This window comes from Melanerpes formicivorus, unplaced genomic scaffold (assembly GCF_026170545.1).
Source record: "Melanerpes formicivorus ecotype bairdi unplaced genomic scaffold, bMelFor1.0.p_v2 SCAF_50, whole genome shotgun sequence".
NCBI lineage: Eukaryota > Metazoa > Chordata > Aves > Piciformes > Picidae > Melanerpes > Melanerpes formicivorus.
Genome location: NW_027142402.1, coordinates 2,621,577 through 2,641,015, shown reverse-complemented (window position 1 = coordinate 2,641,015; position 19,439 = coordinate 2,621,577). Strand labels below are relative to the sequence as shown.

Here is a 19,439-nt window from a genome sequence, read left to right as displayed (position 1 = left end):
GCAGCCTGCAAGAAGAGAGCAAGGGAGGTCACAGTCTCCCTAGCAGCCTTTGCTCAGGTTTTCCCTCCCTCATTGCCACACAGCCTGTGGGAGCTGCAGGAGCCCTGACCCAGGCTTCCCAGACAGGTTGTGGAGTCTCCTCTGGAGGCTTTCCAGACCCACCTTGACATGTTCCTGTGAAACCTGCTCTAGGTGAACCTGCTGTGGCAGGAGGTTGGACTGGATGATCTCCAAAGACCACTTCCTACTCCCACCATGCTGTGATTCTGTGACCTGAAGGTGCTCACCATCCTGCCACCTGCTAGCTTCAGCCCAGCCAACTGGGCTATGGCACTCAGTGCAACACCTGGGGTGTGGGGTTTGTCCCAGGTGAGGCTTTTCAACAATAGGACCTCCCCAAATCTTTCCTCACCCAGAGCATGCTTCAACTCCCCTGCACTTCAGAAGAGTCTCCTTTTTGATAGAGGATTTGGAGAGAGCTCTCCCAGAGGACCACTGACTTAAGTCCCAGGAGCTGCCTGTGCAAAAGCAAAGGCAGGTTTGAACCAAGGAGGGGAGCAGGCGAAGGAACTGTGTTCTCCTTGCTGTTGTTTGGGGCTTTTGTCTAAATGTCATTCTCTCCACATGCAAATGTTGCACTTTGAAGATAAAGAGCACCATCCAATGCAGTCAGCTCTGGTTCAGACCTCTGCCTTTTCCTTGTCATCCAAAACATTTACAAAGTAGTCACATTCTTAAGCCTTGACTTTCCTCTTCCGTGAGATATTGATTCTCTTTTGCCACAGCCTCCTTGCAAGACAACTCTGAGTATTTCCCTTTTTGCTGAACATTTGCTTGGATCACATATTTTTACTACAGGGAGTATGTAAAGGATGGATCCTTCGTGGATGGGATGGGATGGGATGGGATTGGATTGGTTGTCTTTAACTTTCATCCATACAGCCCAAAGACATCACATCCCACAGCCACATGTGGTACATTCCTGCTTGCTTCTGCCCTCCTCATTTCCCATCACTGCAAGCTGGCCACTTCACATTATGCAAGATGAAACACTGAATTGATTCTCCAGGGCTCCTTTCTTTCCATGTAGATGCCCATGTTGACTTACTAGACTGAAGTAACCTGCTAACTGACACCTAACTAATTGGGTATCTGAACCAGCATCACTAATCATCTCCACTGATGGGAAGGACAGCTGGCAGGGAAGGCTTTCTGTGTGTCTTGTGCTTGGAAGCCAAAAAGCAATAGTGAAGCTTGGGATCTGCTTATTTCAATCCACTGTCAGAGCATCCTCCTCTCCTCCTCCCCTCCTCCCCTCCTTTCCTCTCCTCCTCTCCTCCTCTCCTCCTTTCCTCTCCTCCTCTCCTCCTCTCCTCCTCTCCTCCTCTCCTCCTCTCCTCCTCTCCTCCTCTCCTCCTCTCCTCCTCTCCTCCTCCCCTCCTCCCCTCCTCTCCTCCTCCCCTCCTTTCCTCTCCTCCTCTCCTCCTCTCCTCCCTAATCTTTCCACAGGGATGCAAATGTCATCATGCAAATAAGCAACTGCTTTTCAGCCTTGCAGAGATGACGACACCTACATGAAGGTTCCTGAGGCTCTTCCACAGTGGCACTCTCTGAACTTTTCATAAACAGCAATCTTTAAGCACTGCCTCCAGTGATGATGGGGTTTTCATATTTTCCTGTGAGGCTGGCCACATTTAAAGCTGTATCTTGAAGCCAGGAACTAATGAAATGTTTAATACTCTGGAATAATTCACCTCTGTGCATCGGAGTGCTGTAAAAAGGCTCCCATCTGATGATGGCTGTACCTGGCAGGGTACAGCCTGCATTTTATCACAGGGCTCCAGATCATCTTGGTATTTAATGACTGTGCACTGATCAGCCACAGCTGGATGAACAGACTTGCTCCCATCTCATTCTGCTGAAGGTGACAGGAGCTTTCCTCTGTGTCACAGCCACTTGCAGCTGTCGGGATACGCTCTGAAAGGGATCACTCTATCAACCCACAACTGAATGGGCAACCACAAGAATGAGTCTGTTGTCTTACTCTCTCTGGATAAAGCATTTGTATTCCAGGAAGGAGGCAAGAATATAATTAACCATTGACACAACTGAATAGGCACATTGTCCAAGTGATGCATTAGGAAGCAACTTCAAGAATATTTATTTTGATGCTATACATTTTGTAATTCATTAGCACCACAAGAAAGGCAACACTCAAAGGAGCCCATTTCCTGTTTTGTGCCTTTGGATTAAACATCACTCAGGCCTTGCTGGCTGTGCCTGTGTCTGAAGTATCTCTGAAGCAAGATGCAAGAGCAGTGATTGTGGTGGGTATGGCCAGCAGCTCAGGGAACCTGCATTTACAGGGGTGAAGTCCATTTTGTGTTGGTGACCACAGAATTAGGACATGGAGGGTGAATTTCAGCCCCACAGTTCAGTACTACTGACAACCACTTTGGCAGGCAAGTCTAGAACTAAATGAGTGCAAGGATAGGATAGGATAGGATAGGATAGGATAGGATAGGATAGGATAGGATAGGATAGGATAGGATAGGATAGGATAGGATAGGATAGGATAGGATAGGATAGGATTAACCAGGTTGGAAAAGACCCTTGAGAGCATCCAGTCCAACCTATCACCCAGCACCATCTAATCAACTAAACCATGGCACCAAGCACCTCATCCAGTCTCTTCCTAAACACCTCCAGTGATGGGGACTCCACCACCTCCCTGGGCAGCACATCCCAATGGCCAATCTCTCCTTCTGCAAAGAACTTCTTCCTAACATCCAGCCTAAACCTCCCCTGGCACAGCTGGAGACTGTGTCCTCTCATTCTGGTGCTGGTTGCCTGGGAGAAGAGACCAACCTCCACCTGGCTACAATCTCCCTTCAGGTAGTTGTAGAGAGCAATAAGGTCTGCCCTGAGCCTCCTCTTCTCCAGGCTAAACAACCCCAGCTCCCTCAGTCTCTCCTCACAGGGCTTGTGCTCCAAACCCCTCACCAGATGCAAGAACAGATGTTTGCATGGACTTAAGATTATTCCAGCTGCACTTCTTTGTGTGCAGAACATGGGCAGAAGGTGGAAAACAGCAATGCAGAATTCCCCACACTGCTGTGCTGCTCCCCTGTACCCCCATGGCTGGAGTACAGCAGCTTGATACGCTACAGGATATTTGTCCCCTTGAATGCTTCAAGGTTAAGAGTTAATACTGAAGAGAGAGGGGGTTTGACAGATATTTGAGCAGTATTTCTTCAGCTCCACAAGCCTTTAGGGCAAGCCTGCCCACTAGGGCTCACCTTGGCTCTGTTCACTGCTAGGGCTTCCGCCTGCAATTAATCTAATGCTTTTTTTTGTAGGTGCATCTTCCTAGCACCAAGAAACCCCAGACCCTTGCTTATGAAAACCTAGGTGGAGAGCTTCTGAAAACCTAAGGCTCTTCCCTTGACTGCAGCTGAGGATACTCCACTGAATCACAGATTTGTCAGGGTTGCAAGGGATCCCAAGGATCTTCTAGTTCCAACCCCCTACCATGGGCAGGGACACCTCACACTAGAGCAGGTACCCCAGAGCCACATCCAGCCTGGCCTTAAAAACCTCCAGGAATGAGGCTTCCACCACCTCCCTGGGCAGCTTGTTCCAGTGTCTCACCACCTTCATGAGGAAGACCTTCTTCCTAACATCTAATCTCAATCTCCCCTCCTCTAGCTTGGATCCGTTCCCCCCAGTCCTATCACTACCTGACACCCTGAAAAGTCCTTCACCAGTCTGTTATCTGAAAGCCTTTACAACTGTAAAGGATAAAAACATAAATGCACTACTTAGCATTTTATTTGACTGATGGACACTAGAAAACCAAACCTCTTTTGCCTAAATTGAAGCTATTTCCCCCATCCCTGCCAGGGAATGCTGTTAATTGAAGGATGCTTCTAAAAAGGTTTTCAGCTGGAGCTCTGCTCAGTGCTGCAGGATGATTCCAACCACAGGACTACATCGTGTTACAACATGACTTTGCTGCCTTGCTTGCAGGAGGTGGAAAGAAAAAGTAATTTGCTATCAAAGTGCAGTTCTGGTTCTTTTTACTTCTGCTGCATGCAAAAATGAAGGGAGGAAGGGTTTGTGGAGCACTCAGCTACACAAAAGTGTGCCAAAACCTTTCCCAAGTACAGGTAGGGTTTGATCCTCATTCTGAAATCAGAACTCTTACACCAGAAGCCTTTGCAGCTCTCTGGGAAGCACAGTATTACCTCCAGAGAGGGAAAGCACATTGATTCTTAAAGAGGTCATTCATCACCTCACCTGCTACCACATTCCCCTGCTCCATGCCTTATTTTATTGACCAAGGACAATGCAGGGGAAGGAAAAAAAAAAGCTGCAGCAGAGATTTATTAAACACTAAGACATATATATGAAAAATATAAAAATGATCTCCTTAAACAGAGTTATTGATAACATCTCCTCCCAGGGGACAGCATGTTGTAAGAGACACCATTACTTCACTTCAGAGAGAATGGAGAAGGCTGTAAGGAATGTCCCTGCTTAAGAGGTTACTGGTGGGGCTGTTCTCCAGACAGTGAAATCACACACTAAGCTTCTTTCCATCCTCTGCCTGGGGGAAATCACCAGCACAGCCAAGCAGCACTCCTGGGGCAGGTTTGGGTGCGTGCTGGGGTACCCCTGCCTTGGCTGCAGCAACACTGCAAGTGGTGTGTGGAGGCAGGGCTGTGGATGAGCTGACAGCAAGGCAGTCTGCACATTTTATGGAGCTGTCAGGCTTTCCATAGGGTGGATCATGCCCAGAGATAGGTGCATCTAAGGTACCCTCATAAACCTGAGAGTGGGTATGAGAAGAAAGCTGTTTACAACCAGCCAGAGAGTCCTGACCAGTTTCACAGCTGAACAGTGTGACTGCCTCAGAGATGCCAGTTCAGGTTCCTCTCCAGCACACCTGCAACACATCTTGCACTTTCTGCTGCCCTTTCCCAGCTGGCCCTTGGTGGTCCCTTGGCCAGGTGCCTTCCCACTATCTCTGCACGGTGTTTGCTAAGGGAGACTCTCTTCCTCAACCCAGGACCACAAAGTCTCCTACAGGCTTTTCAGGTCTGATGTTGGGGGAAGGTCGGTGGCAGGCTCAGCCTTACAGTGCTACAGAATATTTGATGTAGAATTGGTGGAATTAATTTTGTAATAGCAGAACTGTTCCTTGGTGACCTCTGTGTCTGTGGTGAGTTATGATGGCTTGACTGCTGCTTCCAACCAGGCACAACTCAGGCCCCATCTTTTTTTTATGATGAAGATGAGGGAGGAATATGTTTCAAATTATCTAAATGCTGGTTTATTAGAACACTGCAACCTCGACAGATGAGTAGTAGGAATAGGAAACTTCAGCAGTACCAACAGCTTCTGCAGCAGCAGGAGCTGCACATTCCATATGCTGTGGTTTGTTGTGCATTAACTACTTGAAAATCTGTCTCCTCCCAACAACGAATTCTTGTTCTGGTGATCACTTTGTGTCTCCCATCAACAACAACGCATTCGTGGCTACCAGCGCTGAGGAGCTGGTGTGCTGACACTGTACCGACACCTCTAAGTCCCTGCTGAAGATCAGGCTGGTTCTGAAAGGGGATCACTGAGGATGATTTTGTTCAAGGTATTAGCGATTCTAAGATTCTATGGTTTAGCGCCAGACTTGGCAGAGTTAGATACTGGTTGGACTCGATGACCCGAGAGGTCTTTTCCACCCGAAAAGACCCTGTTGGGGTGCGTGGACAGGTGCGGTGCCCACGGAACGCGGACTGCCTCGGGGCCCCGTGTCCCTGCTGCAGAAAGAAGCTGCTGGGGGGGAGTGGGTGGAAGAGAACAAATCTGGCTTTTTATTTACTCCAAACCGATCGTTTGACCTGCGGCACCAGCATCTCCTGCCCGTCCCAGGAGCGGAGGCTTTGGCGTGCGAGTCCCGGGCTCGCTAAGCGTCCGAGCTTAGCGGTGGCACCGCCGCGGGATTCGCCGTCCCAGAGCGGGCTCTGCAGCCAGCGTCGGTCCTCTCTCCTCCACCCTCCAGACCCCGCCACATCTCCGGGCTCGGCTCACCTCGGTTCGGTCGGATTCAGGTGGCCCTGCCGCCCGCAGCCCCCCGGGACCGGCGGGAGGCGCCTGCGCGCTGCGGCCGCTCGGTGCCGGCTCGCAGCTGGCGCCGCCCGCAGCCTCCTGCCGGCTTCTGCCTATTTTAGTCACAGCGGCGGGACGCGGTGCTGGCGGTGGCGAGAGCGGCGAGGAGCGGCAGCCAGAGCCGGTCCCCGTCCCGCCGGGGCGGCCGGGAAACTTTTCCAGGGATACGGCGCAGGTAAGGGGCGCGGGCAGGGCGGGCGCCGGGGCGGGCTGAAGCTCCAGCGCTGCCTCCGCCCGCCCCTCGTCGGCGCCCTCCAGTCCGCCCCGTTCTGCCGGGCACCGGGGAGGCAAGGGCGAGCCGGGACCGCCTCCTGCGCCGCTGCGCTCCGGGGGCACCCACCTCGGGGACAAGGTGGCAGCATGGGGCTGGCCGTTGGGGGAGGACCCGGCGGCGGCCCGGGCGGTGTGCGACGGGGTCCCGGCGCTGGGGGAAATGCGCTCGGTCCCGACATGGTGCGGCCCCGACGGTAGGAAGCGGAGCGCCCGCTGCCAGCCCCGGCTAGAAGTTGAAGAGCTTTGTCGTGTCCCCATTACACGGACGTGGGGCGCAGCGCCCGGCGCTCCCCTCTAGGGCTTGTTTGAAGTGAGAGTCCCCGGTGCGGAGCTGGGTCTGTGGGTTCAGCCGGGGTGCAGCCGCTGCCCTTCGCACAGGAGCAAACCCGGGGACCGTTTCGGCTGTCGTAAAACCAAGTCGGGATCCGGGATTTCTGACACTGACAAGGGGTTTGCTCCATAACCTGCCGGTACTTGGCGCTTCCCTCTCTCCGTTAGCAAACGGTAAGAGCAGATGAACACTGAAATTTAGATCTGGTTTTGTATTTCATAGACTCTTAGCTTTGGTTGGAAAAGATCCTCAAGACTATCGAGTCCAACCATTCTCTAACTGTAACAACTCTGGTTTGCATTTGTTTCTTTCAAAGGCAGAACAAACAACACAAAACACTTGCTCTTCCCCCAACGATAATATTTCTTTCCAAACTCTAATATTTGCACTACGTTTTCTTCAGCTGTTCCCTAAAGCTTTGTGTGTGCTTAAGCTGCCAATCACTTTATGGGCAAATGTTTTATACAGCTGATCTCTTGTGATACTGAATCATGGTAGTGTTATAGAAGATGCCATTGATGAAATCTGGCTCCCAGAGCTAGGGCTTCTTGCCACTTGGTTGATTGATGGGAATCTAATTGTAAACATGCAAGGAAAAACATCTTCCCTGACCACAGCGAAGAAGTGACTTCCACATCTGCAGAACTCTCGCTCTTCAGGCTTTCCACAAAGTTCTGTGTGGTGCCAGGTTAGAAAGCAGTCCAAAAATGTGGAGTTTTCTTTTGAGCAATGCCTTGCCTGCAAAATAGCAAACCCTGGAGGGAGGAGAACAGGGGTTGAAACAGAAGGAAATGTGTACAGGTAACCATAAAGGCAAAGCCTGTGGCAGGAGAACCTGTGGTGATGGAAGCTGAGGACAGAAAGTTGAGGCATCAAGAGAGGGGTTGTTAGCTGAAGCTGCATTTAATCTTTTTGTTAGGTGTACAGGCTCTTCAGAGGTGAGGTTTTGTTTTACCTTTTTGGTGTGTACCTAGTGAGATGAACTCTGAGTCCAGGTGATGATACAGCACCTGTAAGTGGATGTGCTGCTGCCCAAGCAGAAGTTGGTTATTGTGCAGTGAGCAAAGCCTTGATTTATGTTATGTGGTGAAACTGAGAGTCTTCTGGCTTTCATAGGCAGCAGACTAATGAAAATTATGTTAAACCAGTGCCATATGCATGCTTGTGCCCAGCTCTTGTTTGCATGTAAAGCCTTGTGATATTTGCTCCAGTAAAGCAAGGAGCAGAACTGAACTTCTAGCCCCGAGCCTTTCAGTCAAGATAAATATCAGCAGCTTCACCAGGGCATCCTCACTACTTTCAGTGGGTTTCACTCTGGTTGAGAGCTCAGAGGGCACACAAATGTGGTGGGTTTTATGGCTCAGCAGGTGATAGAATGAGAGGGAACAGCCTCAGGTTGTGTCAGGAGAGGTTTATGTTGAAGATTAGGGAACATTTCTTTGCTGCAGGAGGGGTCAGGCTTTGGAACAGGCTGCCCAGGGAGGTGGAGTCCCCATGCCTGGGGGTGTTCAAGAAACCTGTGGACATGGCACTTTGGGACATGGTTTAATAGCTGTGGTGGTGTTGGGTTGATGGTTGGGTTCTATGGTCTTAAAGGGTTGTTGCAGTTGAAACAACTCTATGGGTGTGTGCTGTCTGAACACATGGCTCATGGCACAGCTTCTCTGTAGTCCAGCTGGAGTTGTTGGGGGATAGTGCAATGAACCAAGCCCCTGTGAACTTCATTTCTCGGAGAGGACTGCATTCAGGTGGTTGATTTCATGTGCCCTTCTGAAGGCACTGTGACATCCTACAACCTTGTTGAAGCTGAATCCTGCAGAGTTCAGCTCGAGTTCATTAACTCTAGCTCTGAAGTGCTTGTGGAATACACAGTAGCTGCTTTCTGTTACCAATTTAAGAGCTGAACTGCAGAAAATCTTCAACTTTTGCTCCCCTTTGCAATTTTTTGTTGTTGTTGTTATAAAACACAATAAAGCAGACCCCCTGCATTAGTATTTGGCCACTATGCAAGAGCTCAAATAGACCCAGGTGCTAGCAATCCATAGTTTAAAAGATGCCCAACAGGCATTCCCTGCTCATGTTTCCTAGGAGCAGAAGATTGGGGGGGGGAGGAGGGAAAATGAAAGGGGGGAGGGGGAGGAAGGAAGGAAGGAAGGAGGGAGGGGATTAGTCTTCTTAATTTGGCAGGAGTACAACATGTACTCATGGTTCATCAATTCTGATTCAAATTGGAAGAAAATCTGTAATATATTTTCTTTTAAATGCCAGATACTGTCTAGATGATAAAATAGGCAACATCTTCAATGTTGGCTTTGCAGCCACAGAGGATTGCACTGGGGATTTGTACAGTGATAAATGAGGAATCATTCAAGTACTGGAAGCTACGTCTAGTAAGCTGCTCTTGAAATATTTAAAGACTAAATAATAGCAGCTCCACTGTATGCAGTGCTTCTAATGAACCTTAAGCTGCTGTGTATTGATGTGGAGTTTCTTTCCCCTCTCGATGCCTTCTCCCTTGCCCAGCCTTTTTCCACTTAAAAATATTAGCAGGAATTTGAGGGCATTGTAGAGTAGCATCAGGCCTTCCCAAGCTCAGTGAGCTATAAATCCCATGGCAAGGCTCCTGTTGTAGAACTGCTTCCTCCAAACCAGAGTGCTTCATCAGCCTGGTGAGGACAACCAGTCGCCACCCTCGTGCTGTTGGGGGGTGGGATTGTGTGTAGCATTGGCTTCGATGTAGAGATGGCATTGGGGTGTCTCCAGGGTTAGGCAGCAGCTCACTGAGGAGGGTTCTTGGTTGAACAGTCTTGAAGGCAGGAACATAAATTCTGTCTGGCCAAAGCAGGGGCTTGTCCCCAAAAGGTGTCACTTCCCCGGTGGTTATTTCTCAGAGCTGGCCCGAAAGCCCTGGAGCACCACTGGTGGCTGCGTGTGCCCCAGCTCTGAGCATTCCCAGAAGGCTTGCTTTCTGAGAAGCAGGAATATTCCAGGGTAGGGTCCCATTCAGCAGCTGGAACCCACCAGGGTACTGGAGGGACTGGCAGTGGTGCAGTTTGACCTCTTTTCCTAAGGCCTGGGATGCTTTACCTTCCAAGTGACAGCCTACACTCGGAGCACCGAGCCAGGGGGTGACACACAGTGATGAGACATCAGTCAGACACAGGATGCCTCCCTAAGCCCAAGGGAGAGCAAATCCATCCTCCTTCCTCCCATGAGAGTGCCTTGAGTGACTCATTTTGACTCATGTGGCTGGGTCTCTTGCTGCCCTTCCTGTTGAAGCTATGCTGTGTGGAAAGGAGACTGCGGGAGGGAGAACTGTGCTGCAGCCACTCTGTTTGGCACTGGGGACACTCACCCAAGCAGCAGGATCCTGAGGCTTGGCTGCTGCAGTTGCAGGCATGTCTCTTGTTAAAGCCTTTGTTGATAGACAATCCCTTCTTTGAAAAGCATTGGCAGGGAGGGATACTGGCTCCAGGGGGTGAAGGCTGCTTCTGGAAGGTCTAGGGAAGGAATCATTTCAGAGATCTACCTGTCCTCAGTGTTTGAGGTTTTCTCAGGTAGCTGCTTAGCTGCTGTCTGAGATGGGCTCCTAGGCTGCTTTGGAGAAGTCAGCTACAGAACAACAAAAAAACCCAGAATTGCAGTAAATCAATTCATTATTGTTTTAATAGCACAGCAGCCCCAGCAGTACTTCAAGCATTGACTTCTGTGGCTCTTGAGGGCAACAAGAAAGCTACCTTTGGTATTCTAGAGAAGCTAATCATTCAGATTGCAAGGAACTGCTTAGCTTCCCTGCTGCCTACCAGGAAAAGAAGCAGACAGTAAAAGACTCTGGGTTGCCATTCTGATGGCACTACTGATCGACTCTGGCCTTGCAATTTCAGCCATGTCTGCTCTCAGGTGGGAGAAGGTGTTTTGACTTCAAGAGGCAGGCACAGAGAGCTGCCTTTGGTTTGAGCTTGATGCATTGTTTTTAAGTTTATTTTGTGGGGGTTTGCAGGCTTTTTGGTAGTGTGTTTAACTCTTCATTTGCTATATTTTACAGCATTAAACAATAAAACCTGGTCTGTGGTGTGATGGCAGAAGTTGCAATGGTAAATGCTTGGTGAATGCCCTTTGAAAAGTGTTTTTTCTTTGTTTTAATGAGAGAACCTCTATAGACCTGTCTTTAAGCTTTGCAGTCTTCCTTACACAGGACAGCTTTGTACACGTGACCCTTGGAGGAGGAGGAAAGGCCACCTCCCATGGTGCCAGGATTTCCCTTTTTGTGCTGTTTGGAGGCGTAGCTCTTTGCCTCTGATACCAGAGAGCAGCTTTGCTCAACTCCATGAGAGTAGCTTGGCCAAACTCCAGAGTGGCTTGGAGGAGGTGACAAAAGGCCAAGAGTTTGTTGTCACTTCTTGCCCAAGAGCTCTGTAGGGCATTAAGTGAGACCTGCAGGCAGCAGATTCAGGTCCAAGTGGTTTCCCAGCAGTCAGGCTTGTCCCAGGATGTTGTGGATGTGATGTGCAAGTTTGCAGGGATTCAGTGGTGATTCTACAGTAGCTACAAGGTCCATAGATACAGAAGCTTCAACCGCAGTCGAGTGAATCTTAAGGGCTACAAGGGGGATTGGAAGATTGCAACGCAGTCGGTGGTGTGAGACAATAAAAGCTTTGATAGAGTTTAAGTGATGAGAACATGTATAAATTATAAACACTTTTTTTCTTCACTCTTCCAGATCAGGTGAGGCTCCAGATGACACAGCCCAAGCCAAAACAGTGCATGAACTGATGAGAAACATCATTGCCTTCTGAGAACATCAGCCTCCTAGCTGCTGGAAACCCTCCCTCCCGAAGCTGAGCATGACCTTGCTGAGCAGAGTCTGCAAGCATGGGAAAGCAAAGGACCCTGGAAGCTGCACCTGGTGAATAAAAGCTTCCAAGGTCCAGCTGAACTGAAGAATTATTCCAGCCATGGGAGAAAATGGAAGTTTCTGGGAAAGCTTGATATATGCCCACCCAACATGTACCACCTGGAAGCAGGAGGCAGAGGGATCCATCTACCACCTAGGCAGTATTCTCTTTGTTGTGGGCTTCATGGGTGGAAGTGGATTCTTTGGGCTTCTCTATGTCTTCAGCTTGCTTGGATTGGGCTTCCTCTGCTCCTCTGTCTGGGCTTGGCTGGATGTCTGTGCTGCTGATATCTTCTCCTGGAATTTCATACTGTTTGCTATCTGCTTCGTCCAGTTCATATACGTTACCTACCAAGTTCGGAGCGTTTCCTTTGACAGAGAATTCCAGGAGCTCTACAGTGCTCTCTTCCAGCCTCTGGGAATTTCCTTGACTGTTTACAGGAAGATTGTCTTGTGCTGTGATGCAGAAGTGGTCACCTTGGAGAAGGAACACTGTTATGCCATGCAGGGCAAAACACCTATTGATAAACTGTCCTTGCTTGTGTCAGGCAGGTTTGTATCAGTGTTCAGACTTGCTCTTTTTTTTCCCCCCCATCCTTCTTGGAGATGAAAGCCAAAAAAAACCCCAACCCCAACCCCCCAAATTTGCCTGATTTGTATGTATTGTTTGTTCATTTTCCAGTACAATAGATTAAATATTAATGCAAGGAATATAAATATTAATAGGCTAAATAGACTTGTCTGGGGCAGCACCAGCGTGGAAACACTGAGCACAAAGCCTGTAATAGCTTAAAGAAAAGGATTTAAAGGTTTGGGCTTTGTTCTTTGGTTGGTTGGGTTTTTTTCCCAGACCACTGTATCATAGCACTTAGCAGGATGGGCAAATGAAGGCAACAAACGTGCTTCAGCATTGAGGCCATGGTTTGCTAGCTGCTGCCTGCTTGAGCACAGCATCTTGCTTATCATTCTGTGCTGCTGTCATCTGAAGCAGGACTAAAAGTTCCTTCTGGAACTGAATGTTGTAAGGGAAACTCTGTGTAGTGGAGAAGTTGACTTTGATACAGGTTGTATTTGCTTGCTTGCTTGCTGGGGAGGAGAAGAGGAGTAAGGGAGAGCAGGAGGCCTGGAAGTGCCCTTCAGTAACAAGGGGACATGTTGAGCCCTATCAAGACCTGCAGAAGTGAGACTACAGTGACCCTTAGGTACACCCTGAGGCAATTAATCCACCTGCTGGTACCCCCTGCTTACAGAAGATCCTTCTGGAAGCCTTGCTGATGCTTTCCTGAAGGCAAATAGTTCTTGTAATGTACAGGAGATGATACTGGAACAGCACCAGAGTAGAAGGCATATGATGGCCATGGGCTTGTCTTTGGTGGGACACTTTCTAGGTTCATTTTGACAGCCTGCTGCCTGGACAGATGGAATCTGTAGGCAGCTTGGAACACAGATAATGTAGGAATTTTTGCAGGGAATAATATGGATTTGGGGCAGTTGTCCTTAGTGATGCCCTGGTTCAGAGAGCTGTCCAGAAAGTAGCACATGGAGGTTGCTTTTGGTCATCCTGAAGCAGAGGTGTCCATCCTTCTCCCTGCCCAGCCAAGTTGTAAGCATGCAGGGAGTTCCTGCCACCCTCCCTGGTGCAGGATAGGGCTGCTGCTGCTTATTTTTTGCAGAGCAGGCATAAAAAGGGGACTCTTGCAGCTCTTGTTTTTTCCTTTTAGCCTGTGAAGTTCAAGCATATGTTTCCTGCTTGTGTGCCTTCAAATGTAAATAGCATTTTAAAAGGAGAAGAAAAGACCCAAAACATGTTCTTTGGCACCTGTGGAAGGCCACAGCATTCACACAGAGGTCCCACACCTCCATGCTGCTCTGCTGGCTCTAGAGGCAGTCAGGTGGCCATGTAATTCCTGTTAGACATTGAGAGACCTTTACCTAACACATGCTGTGGGGATCTCCTGCTTCCCACTCCCTCCTTCTGCTGCTTTGTTCTCTCTAAAATGCATATTTGCCAAACCTAGAAGTATATCCCATGGCTTGCAAGTGAAGGAGGCAGACAGGGTTTACATGCAGTGTTTATTTTCCCCTCTCCTCATGACACAGCTTGCATGTAGCTGCATGGACCTGCCCCAGAGAGAATAGTTTGTCTTGAGCAGGGCCTGGGAAGATTTGCTTTCCAGCTGCAGAGTTATCTTTCCCTTTCCAATGGCCCTGATCAAGTTGAGTTTACAAGTACAATTAGGATGCTCTTGGCCACTGACTGCTTTTCCATGCCCTCAAAGCTATGTGCAAACTCCTCAGAGAGTAAAAATAACTCCACCTTCTTGCAGCTGTTGCTGCTGCACAGGTAGTGCTAACAAATTACCACATCTTACCTCACTAGGATCAGAGTGACAGTCGATGGGGAGTTCCTGCACTATATTTTTCCTCTTCAGTTTCTGGATTCTCCTGAATGGGATTCCCTGAGGCCCACAGAAGAAGGAATTTTCCAGGTAAAAGTGGAAGGGGTTTGGTTTTCTTTTATTATCTCATTTATGAATCCTACAGAAAACTGTTCAGGCACTAATTGGTGTAGAAATAAGTTCATTTCGTTGTGGGTTTCATCTGGGAAATGAAGCAAACAAGTGGAATTCCACTAACTTGGGAAGGGAAGCCCTCTCTACCCCCTGGGCTGGTTATGCTGTTTGCCTCTTGCTGCTACACCTTGGGGCTTGCTTGAAGACTCCATCTGCATTCTTTGGCTGTGCTAAAATCCAGCCTTGAGAAACCAAGTTTGGAGGAGGTGGGTAGAAGTTGGTGCTGAGCAGGTGAAGTGGGGAAGGGTGCTTGTGGGACAGCTTGGCATACAGTGTGAGTCAGGGCTGCCCCTGGGTGATCCTGAGCCCTCCCACTGCTGTCATCTGACTGATACGCTGGCCCCTGCCTGTGTGGGATCTGATTTCTCGAGGCACCAGGGCAAATGGCATTTGTTGAGAGCTTTCTTTAGACCTGCCTTTCGCACTGGGGCTGCTCGAGGGAAGCAGGGAGTGCAGGGTGGAGGCTGGGGTGCTGGCATCCTGCATCCAGGCTGGGGCTGCTGGTCAGTGTGGGCACAGGCACCTTGGCAGTGTCCAGTCCCTTCCCAGGGTCCCCTTTCCCATGCAGCAGGCTTGCAGAGCGCTCAGGCTGCACTAAAGAGCTTGACGTGCAGTGGGTGTGAGGATGTGAAGGGCACGCTGCAGAGAGCACCGGGGTGCTTTCTGAGCAAGGGCAGCGGCAGCAGCAGCAAGCTCTCCGCCTTCTCACCCAGCTGATTTTGCTGTTCTGTGCCGCAGGTGACGCTGACAGCAGAGACAGACTGCAGGTACGTGGCCTGGAGGAGGAAGAAGCTGTACCTGCTGTTTGCCAAGCACCGCTTCATCTCCCGCCTCTTCTCGGTTCTCATCGGCAGTGACATTGCTGAGAAACTCTATGCCCTGAACGACAGGGTGCAGGTGGGGCAGGGCTTCAGGTATGACATTCGCTTGCCCAACTTCTACCACGTCTCCCTGCCAGAGACCCCCCGAGTGCAGCCCCCCCACCGCCTGCAGAGAGGCTCCCCCCGACGCAAGCCCACGGGGGTTACAAACTGCGGCTCCTAGGAGGGGAAAGCTCTGCTGCAGCCCTTCCCAAGGGGACGTGAAGGGAAATGCCAAGTGGTGAAGCAGGATGAGATCCAGTCGAGCCAAATGTGACTGCCAGGTGCCATCTCACTTCCATGGGAGCAGCTTGGATTCTCCTCTCAAGAGCCAGCGGCTTGGCTTCTGCGTTGGGACTGTCTGTGCAATATGTTTAGTTCCTGTTGATTCTTCTTCTTCTGATCCTTCATCTCCTTACTTTTGGAGGAAAACAAATCATCACAGGCTGAAGTTCTGTTGTAACTGTTGTGGCCTCTGTGTTGTGTTTGGGGTTATGTTTGTGGTTTTCTGTGTTTTGGGGTTTTTTTTAACGGTATTTACAGCTCTCCCCTCTCAGAATGAGTTGCCATAATGAGGTATGGTCAGTGTGCAGTCCATGCAAACAGGGAAGTTGCTTCAGAATGCAGCAGCTTGTCTCTAACTCCCATGTTTGATCATAGAATAGGTTGGGTTGGAAGGCACCTCTTAAAGATCTTCTAGTTCCAACCCTCTCTTATGGGCAGGGACACCTCCCACCAGCCCAGGTTGCTCGAGGCCTCATCCAGCCTTGCCTTGAGCACCTCCAGGCAGGGGGTATCCCCAACCTCCCTGGGACACCTGTTCCAGTGTCTCACCACCTTTACTGTAATGAATTTATGCCACATTGTCTCAGTTAACATGAAGAATATTGCAAGGGGGAGTGGGGGAGAGAGAAGACTAAGAGCCTTTGTGTTGGCTTTAGGGTTTAAAGAAATGACAGGGGTTTGATATGTGCAGTGAGATCCTTAAACAACAGCAAAGAAACAGCAAATCCTGTCCCATGAGTGGCTGGTTTCTCTCTGGCTGTCCTAAAGAAGTATTAGGTGAAAAACAAATGTGAATGTGATGGCTGGCAGCAGAAAAGTAAAGCAGCTGCTGCAAATGGAGAGCTTAGGGCAATGATTGTGTAGGGTTTCTGCCAGGCTGTGATGCTATAGGAGCTCTAAAGGACCCAGGCTTCCCCAGTGCCATTTGTGCCATCCACAGCACACACTCTTCATCAGCCAACTGCCAAACAGCTGGAGTTCGGTTCACAATCTTTCTGGGCTTTTTCAGCCAGGTAGAAACTGAAAGACCAGCCACAGCAATAAACAGGTTTGACTGAAACATTCTCCTTCAGCTTCCAGAGTTGCATTTCTGTGCCTAGGAACTCTTGATCTTTATAGAAGGTATTTTCTCCCTCGTTCTGTGGTGGGTAAAGGGAGCACCAGCTCATGCTGCAGTAGGAGAAAGCTATTTTTGACCCTTGAGGTCACTGTGCCTTTGGGAGAAGTGTCTGAATGTCTTTGCTAACTCCCCTTCCTGCTGCTCTGCCTGGTGCCTGCCAGTAATCAAAAAATCAGAAGCATTACTATTTTATGAGACTATTGCTGCTTGGTAGATCTGGAAGTAGATCACATTGTCAGTATTTATTTGCTGAACAGCCACTGTGTGCTTGTGTGTGTGTGTGCAGGTATCCATTTGAGTTTAGATCTTGGGAGTTATTATTTTAAGCCCTTCAGCAGTGATACAGCTTTGTGCTTGAAAGGTGATCACAGGATGTATTGGGTGGGAAGGGACCCTGAAAGGTCATCTTGTCTATGCAGCTATGCATATAGATAAGTGTTGAGCTGGGAGAGTGGATACATGCTTGGATAGAACTGTGCAGTTTTGCCCCATCACAACAAAATTAAAAGCCACAAACTAACCCACAAAAGGCATGGGCTTAATGTGGGGATGCTACATTTGCAGTGGAAGAACTGCTCTGCAGTTCTCAGTTATTGCAAGTGATAAATATTGAGCCCAGCTACATCATATACACATGAAAAATTGAATGGCAGCACTAACTCTGCTGGTATAGAGTCATAGAACTGTCAGGGTTGGAAGGGACCTCAAGGCTCAGCCAGTTCCAACCCCCCTGCCATGGGCAGGGACACCTCACACTACAGCAGGTTGCCCCAAGCCGCATCCATCCTGGCTCCAAAAACCTCTAGGGATGAGGCTTCCACTGCCTCCCTGGGCAAGCTGTGCCAGTCTCTCACCACCCTCATGGGGAAGAACTTCTTCCTGGCATCCAATCTGAATCTATCCACTTCTACAAAGAGGTCTTCCAGGCCCTGTGTTAAAATGAAACAGAGGTAGAAGAAAACTATTGATATGCGAAAGGGAAAAATGAATCTCTCTTTGCCAAATGCAGGAATTAACAGATCAAATGTGTCTCCTTTCTGTAGGAACTGAATGCAGATTCTCCTACCCCAAAGTGTTATTTTCTAACAGATTATTTTTTTTGTACAGCAGAACAAAATAAATACCTTGAGCTGATTTGTTAATCCCTCCTGAAAAGAATTACTTTGGTTCTGTTAATATGCATAAAAATAGAGTAGGCTCAGGGCTCCCCAGGGAAAGCACCTTCTTCTCTCTCCCCCCTCTTTAATTCATGCTCATTTTCCTTTCTGTAGATTCTGTGTCTCTGTCCCTTCTGTTGCTGCTTCCTCTAATTCCACTTCTGTGACTCAAAAAGACTTAATTGAACTTAGCATGTAAATCAAGCCACCTCATCCTCATGAATCAAACTGTGTAGGTGGAGCTTCAGCAGCAGGACTGTGCAGGAGAAAGGCAGCTCGAGCACATCAGCTGCAAGCCCCAGGATTGGAGATCATGTTCCTCCTAGGGGGTAGCTTTGCAGGTGGTTCTCCTAGCAGTGGGTTTGGACCCAATTCATCACTCTGCAAGCCATGAATGTTGTTAAACATTGTCATGGTCTGGGAAGAAGGCAGGAGAGTCCCCAAAGCTTGTGGGAGCAGAAAGAATTTTATTGCAGTTATTCTTCTGCTGTGGATTCCTAGGGAGTCTTATTCAGTTGTCAGTTCCACCACAGCTCCTAATTTAAGAGCTCTCTGGTGTGGGGACAGGATTATTTCCCTACCTCAGGTTTGAAGCTAAACAATGATAAAAAGGGTTGAGAACTCAGACACTGAAGTCATGCAAATAAACAACTGCAATAAAATCATGGTGGTAAATAACTGCTTTAAGTGTGACTCCCATTGGGTGTGTTGTGTACACTAACAATTGTCCAGCAAAGCTTAGCTGGAGCCTGAGGGGTGTAATCATTTTCTGGCACTGAGAGACACCAAAGCCAACAGTCCCATTTCAAAGATAAATGCTTTAGCTATGTAATTGTATAGCAGTGAGCACCACCACCACCTTCTGTAGCAACCACATGTCACAGGCAAGCATTAAAGCATCTCAGATCTGTGAAAGGAGGTGAGTAGATCCCTGTCCCCAGGCTGGATTCATGCTGGATGATCCCAGAGAGCTTGCAGCATGCTGGAGCTGGGGACTCAGCACCCATCTCTGTTTAGTGTTTCCCATGTGCGGGTTTCAGGGACTCCTAAGAAGCGTACAAGACAATCAGGATCCCCAGTGCTGGGTTTGGACTTCCAGGGGCCAAGTGTAGGTTATGGGATACCAGCAGGTGAGCTGTGGGAGGGGTTTAAAATGCATTGGGTATGAGCCTGTATCTTCCCATGTGCATGACCCCAGAGATACACACAAATACCTTTATTCTGTAGCAAAAGTGAGGCAAAGCAGTCCCTGCCTGCTGGGGGCTGAGCTGCAGCAGTCCCTGCCTGCTGGGGGCTGAGCTGCAGCAGTCCCTGCCTGCTGGGGAGGGCACAGGGCTGAGCTGCAGCAGTCCCTGCCTGCTGGGGAGGGCACGGGGCTGAGCTGCAGCAGTCCCTGCCTGCTGGGGAGGGCACAGGGCTGAGCTGCAGCAGTCCCTGCCTGCTGGGGAGGGCACAGGGCTGAGCTGCAGCAGTCCCTGCCAGCTGGGGGCTGAGCTGCAGCAGTCCCTGCCAGCTGGGGGCTGAGCTGCAGCAGTCCCTGCCTGCTGGGGGCTGAGCTGCAGCAGTCCCTGCCTGCTGGGGGCTGAGCTGCAGCAGTCCCTGCCTGCTGGGGGCTGAGCTGCAGCAGTCCCTGCCAAGCAGCTGCTGTGCTGGAAATCCTTAATGTGCTTCTATACAATCATAGATTGGTTTGGGTTGAAAGGGACCTCAAAGATCATCCAGTTCCACCCCCCCTGCCATGGGCAGGGACACCCTCCACTAGAGCAGGTTGCTCAAGG

At 49.5% G+C, this 19,439-nt stretch overlaps 1 protein-coding gene across 3 annotated transcripts; it reads left to right on the top strand.

Annotated features, from left to right (window-relative positions):
• Window positions 1-5,638: 5,638 nt before the first annotated feature.
• On the top strand, window positions 5,639-18,894 carry POPDC3 (popeye domain containing 3). Of its 3 annotated transcripts, none has more exons than XM_068160460.1 (4): window positions 5,639-5,650; window positions 11,493-12,218; window positions 14,047-14,155; window positions 14,978-18,894. In XM_068160460.1, the coding sequence occupies exons 2-4, from the start codon at window positions 11,728-11,730 to the stop codon at window positions 15,281-15,283; spliced, it is 906 nt and encodes a 301-aa protein (XP_068016561.1). In that variant the 5' UTR covers window positions 5,639-5,650; window positions 11,493-11,727; the 3' UTR covers window positions 15,284-18,894. The 3 variants fall into 3 exon arrangements, with proteins under 3 accessions (XP_068016561.1, XP_068016558.1, XP_068016560.1); XM_068160457.1 differs by lacking the exon at window positions 5,639-5,650 and adding an exon at window positions 6,175-6,343; XM_068160459.1 differs by lacking the exon at window positions 5,639-5,650 and adding an exon at window positions 6,886-6,945.
• The last annotated feature ends 545 nt before the right edge of the window (window positions 18,895-19,439 follow it).

Excerpts from the sequence above, each read along its gene's own strand:
- POPDC3 (XM_068160460.1), top strand. The coding sequence starts at position 11,728 with ATGGGAGAAAATGGAAGTTTCTGGGAAAGCTTGATATATGCCCACCCA. Across the intron at positions 12,219-14,046 it reads TCCTTGCTTGTGTCAGGCAG|GATCAGAGTGACAGTCGATG; the intron begins GTTTGTATCAGT and ends TTACCTCACTAG. Across the intron at positions 14,156-14,977 it reads CAGAAGAAGGAATTTTCCAG|GTGACGCTGACAGCAGAGAC; the intron begins GTAAAAGTGGAA and ends TCTGTGCCGCAG.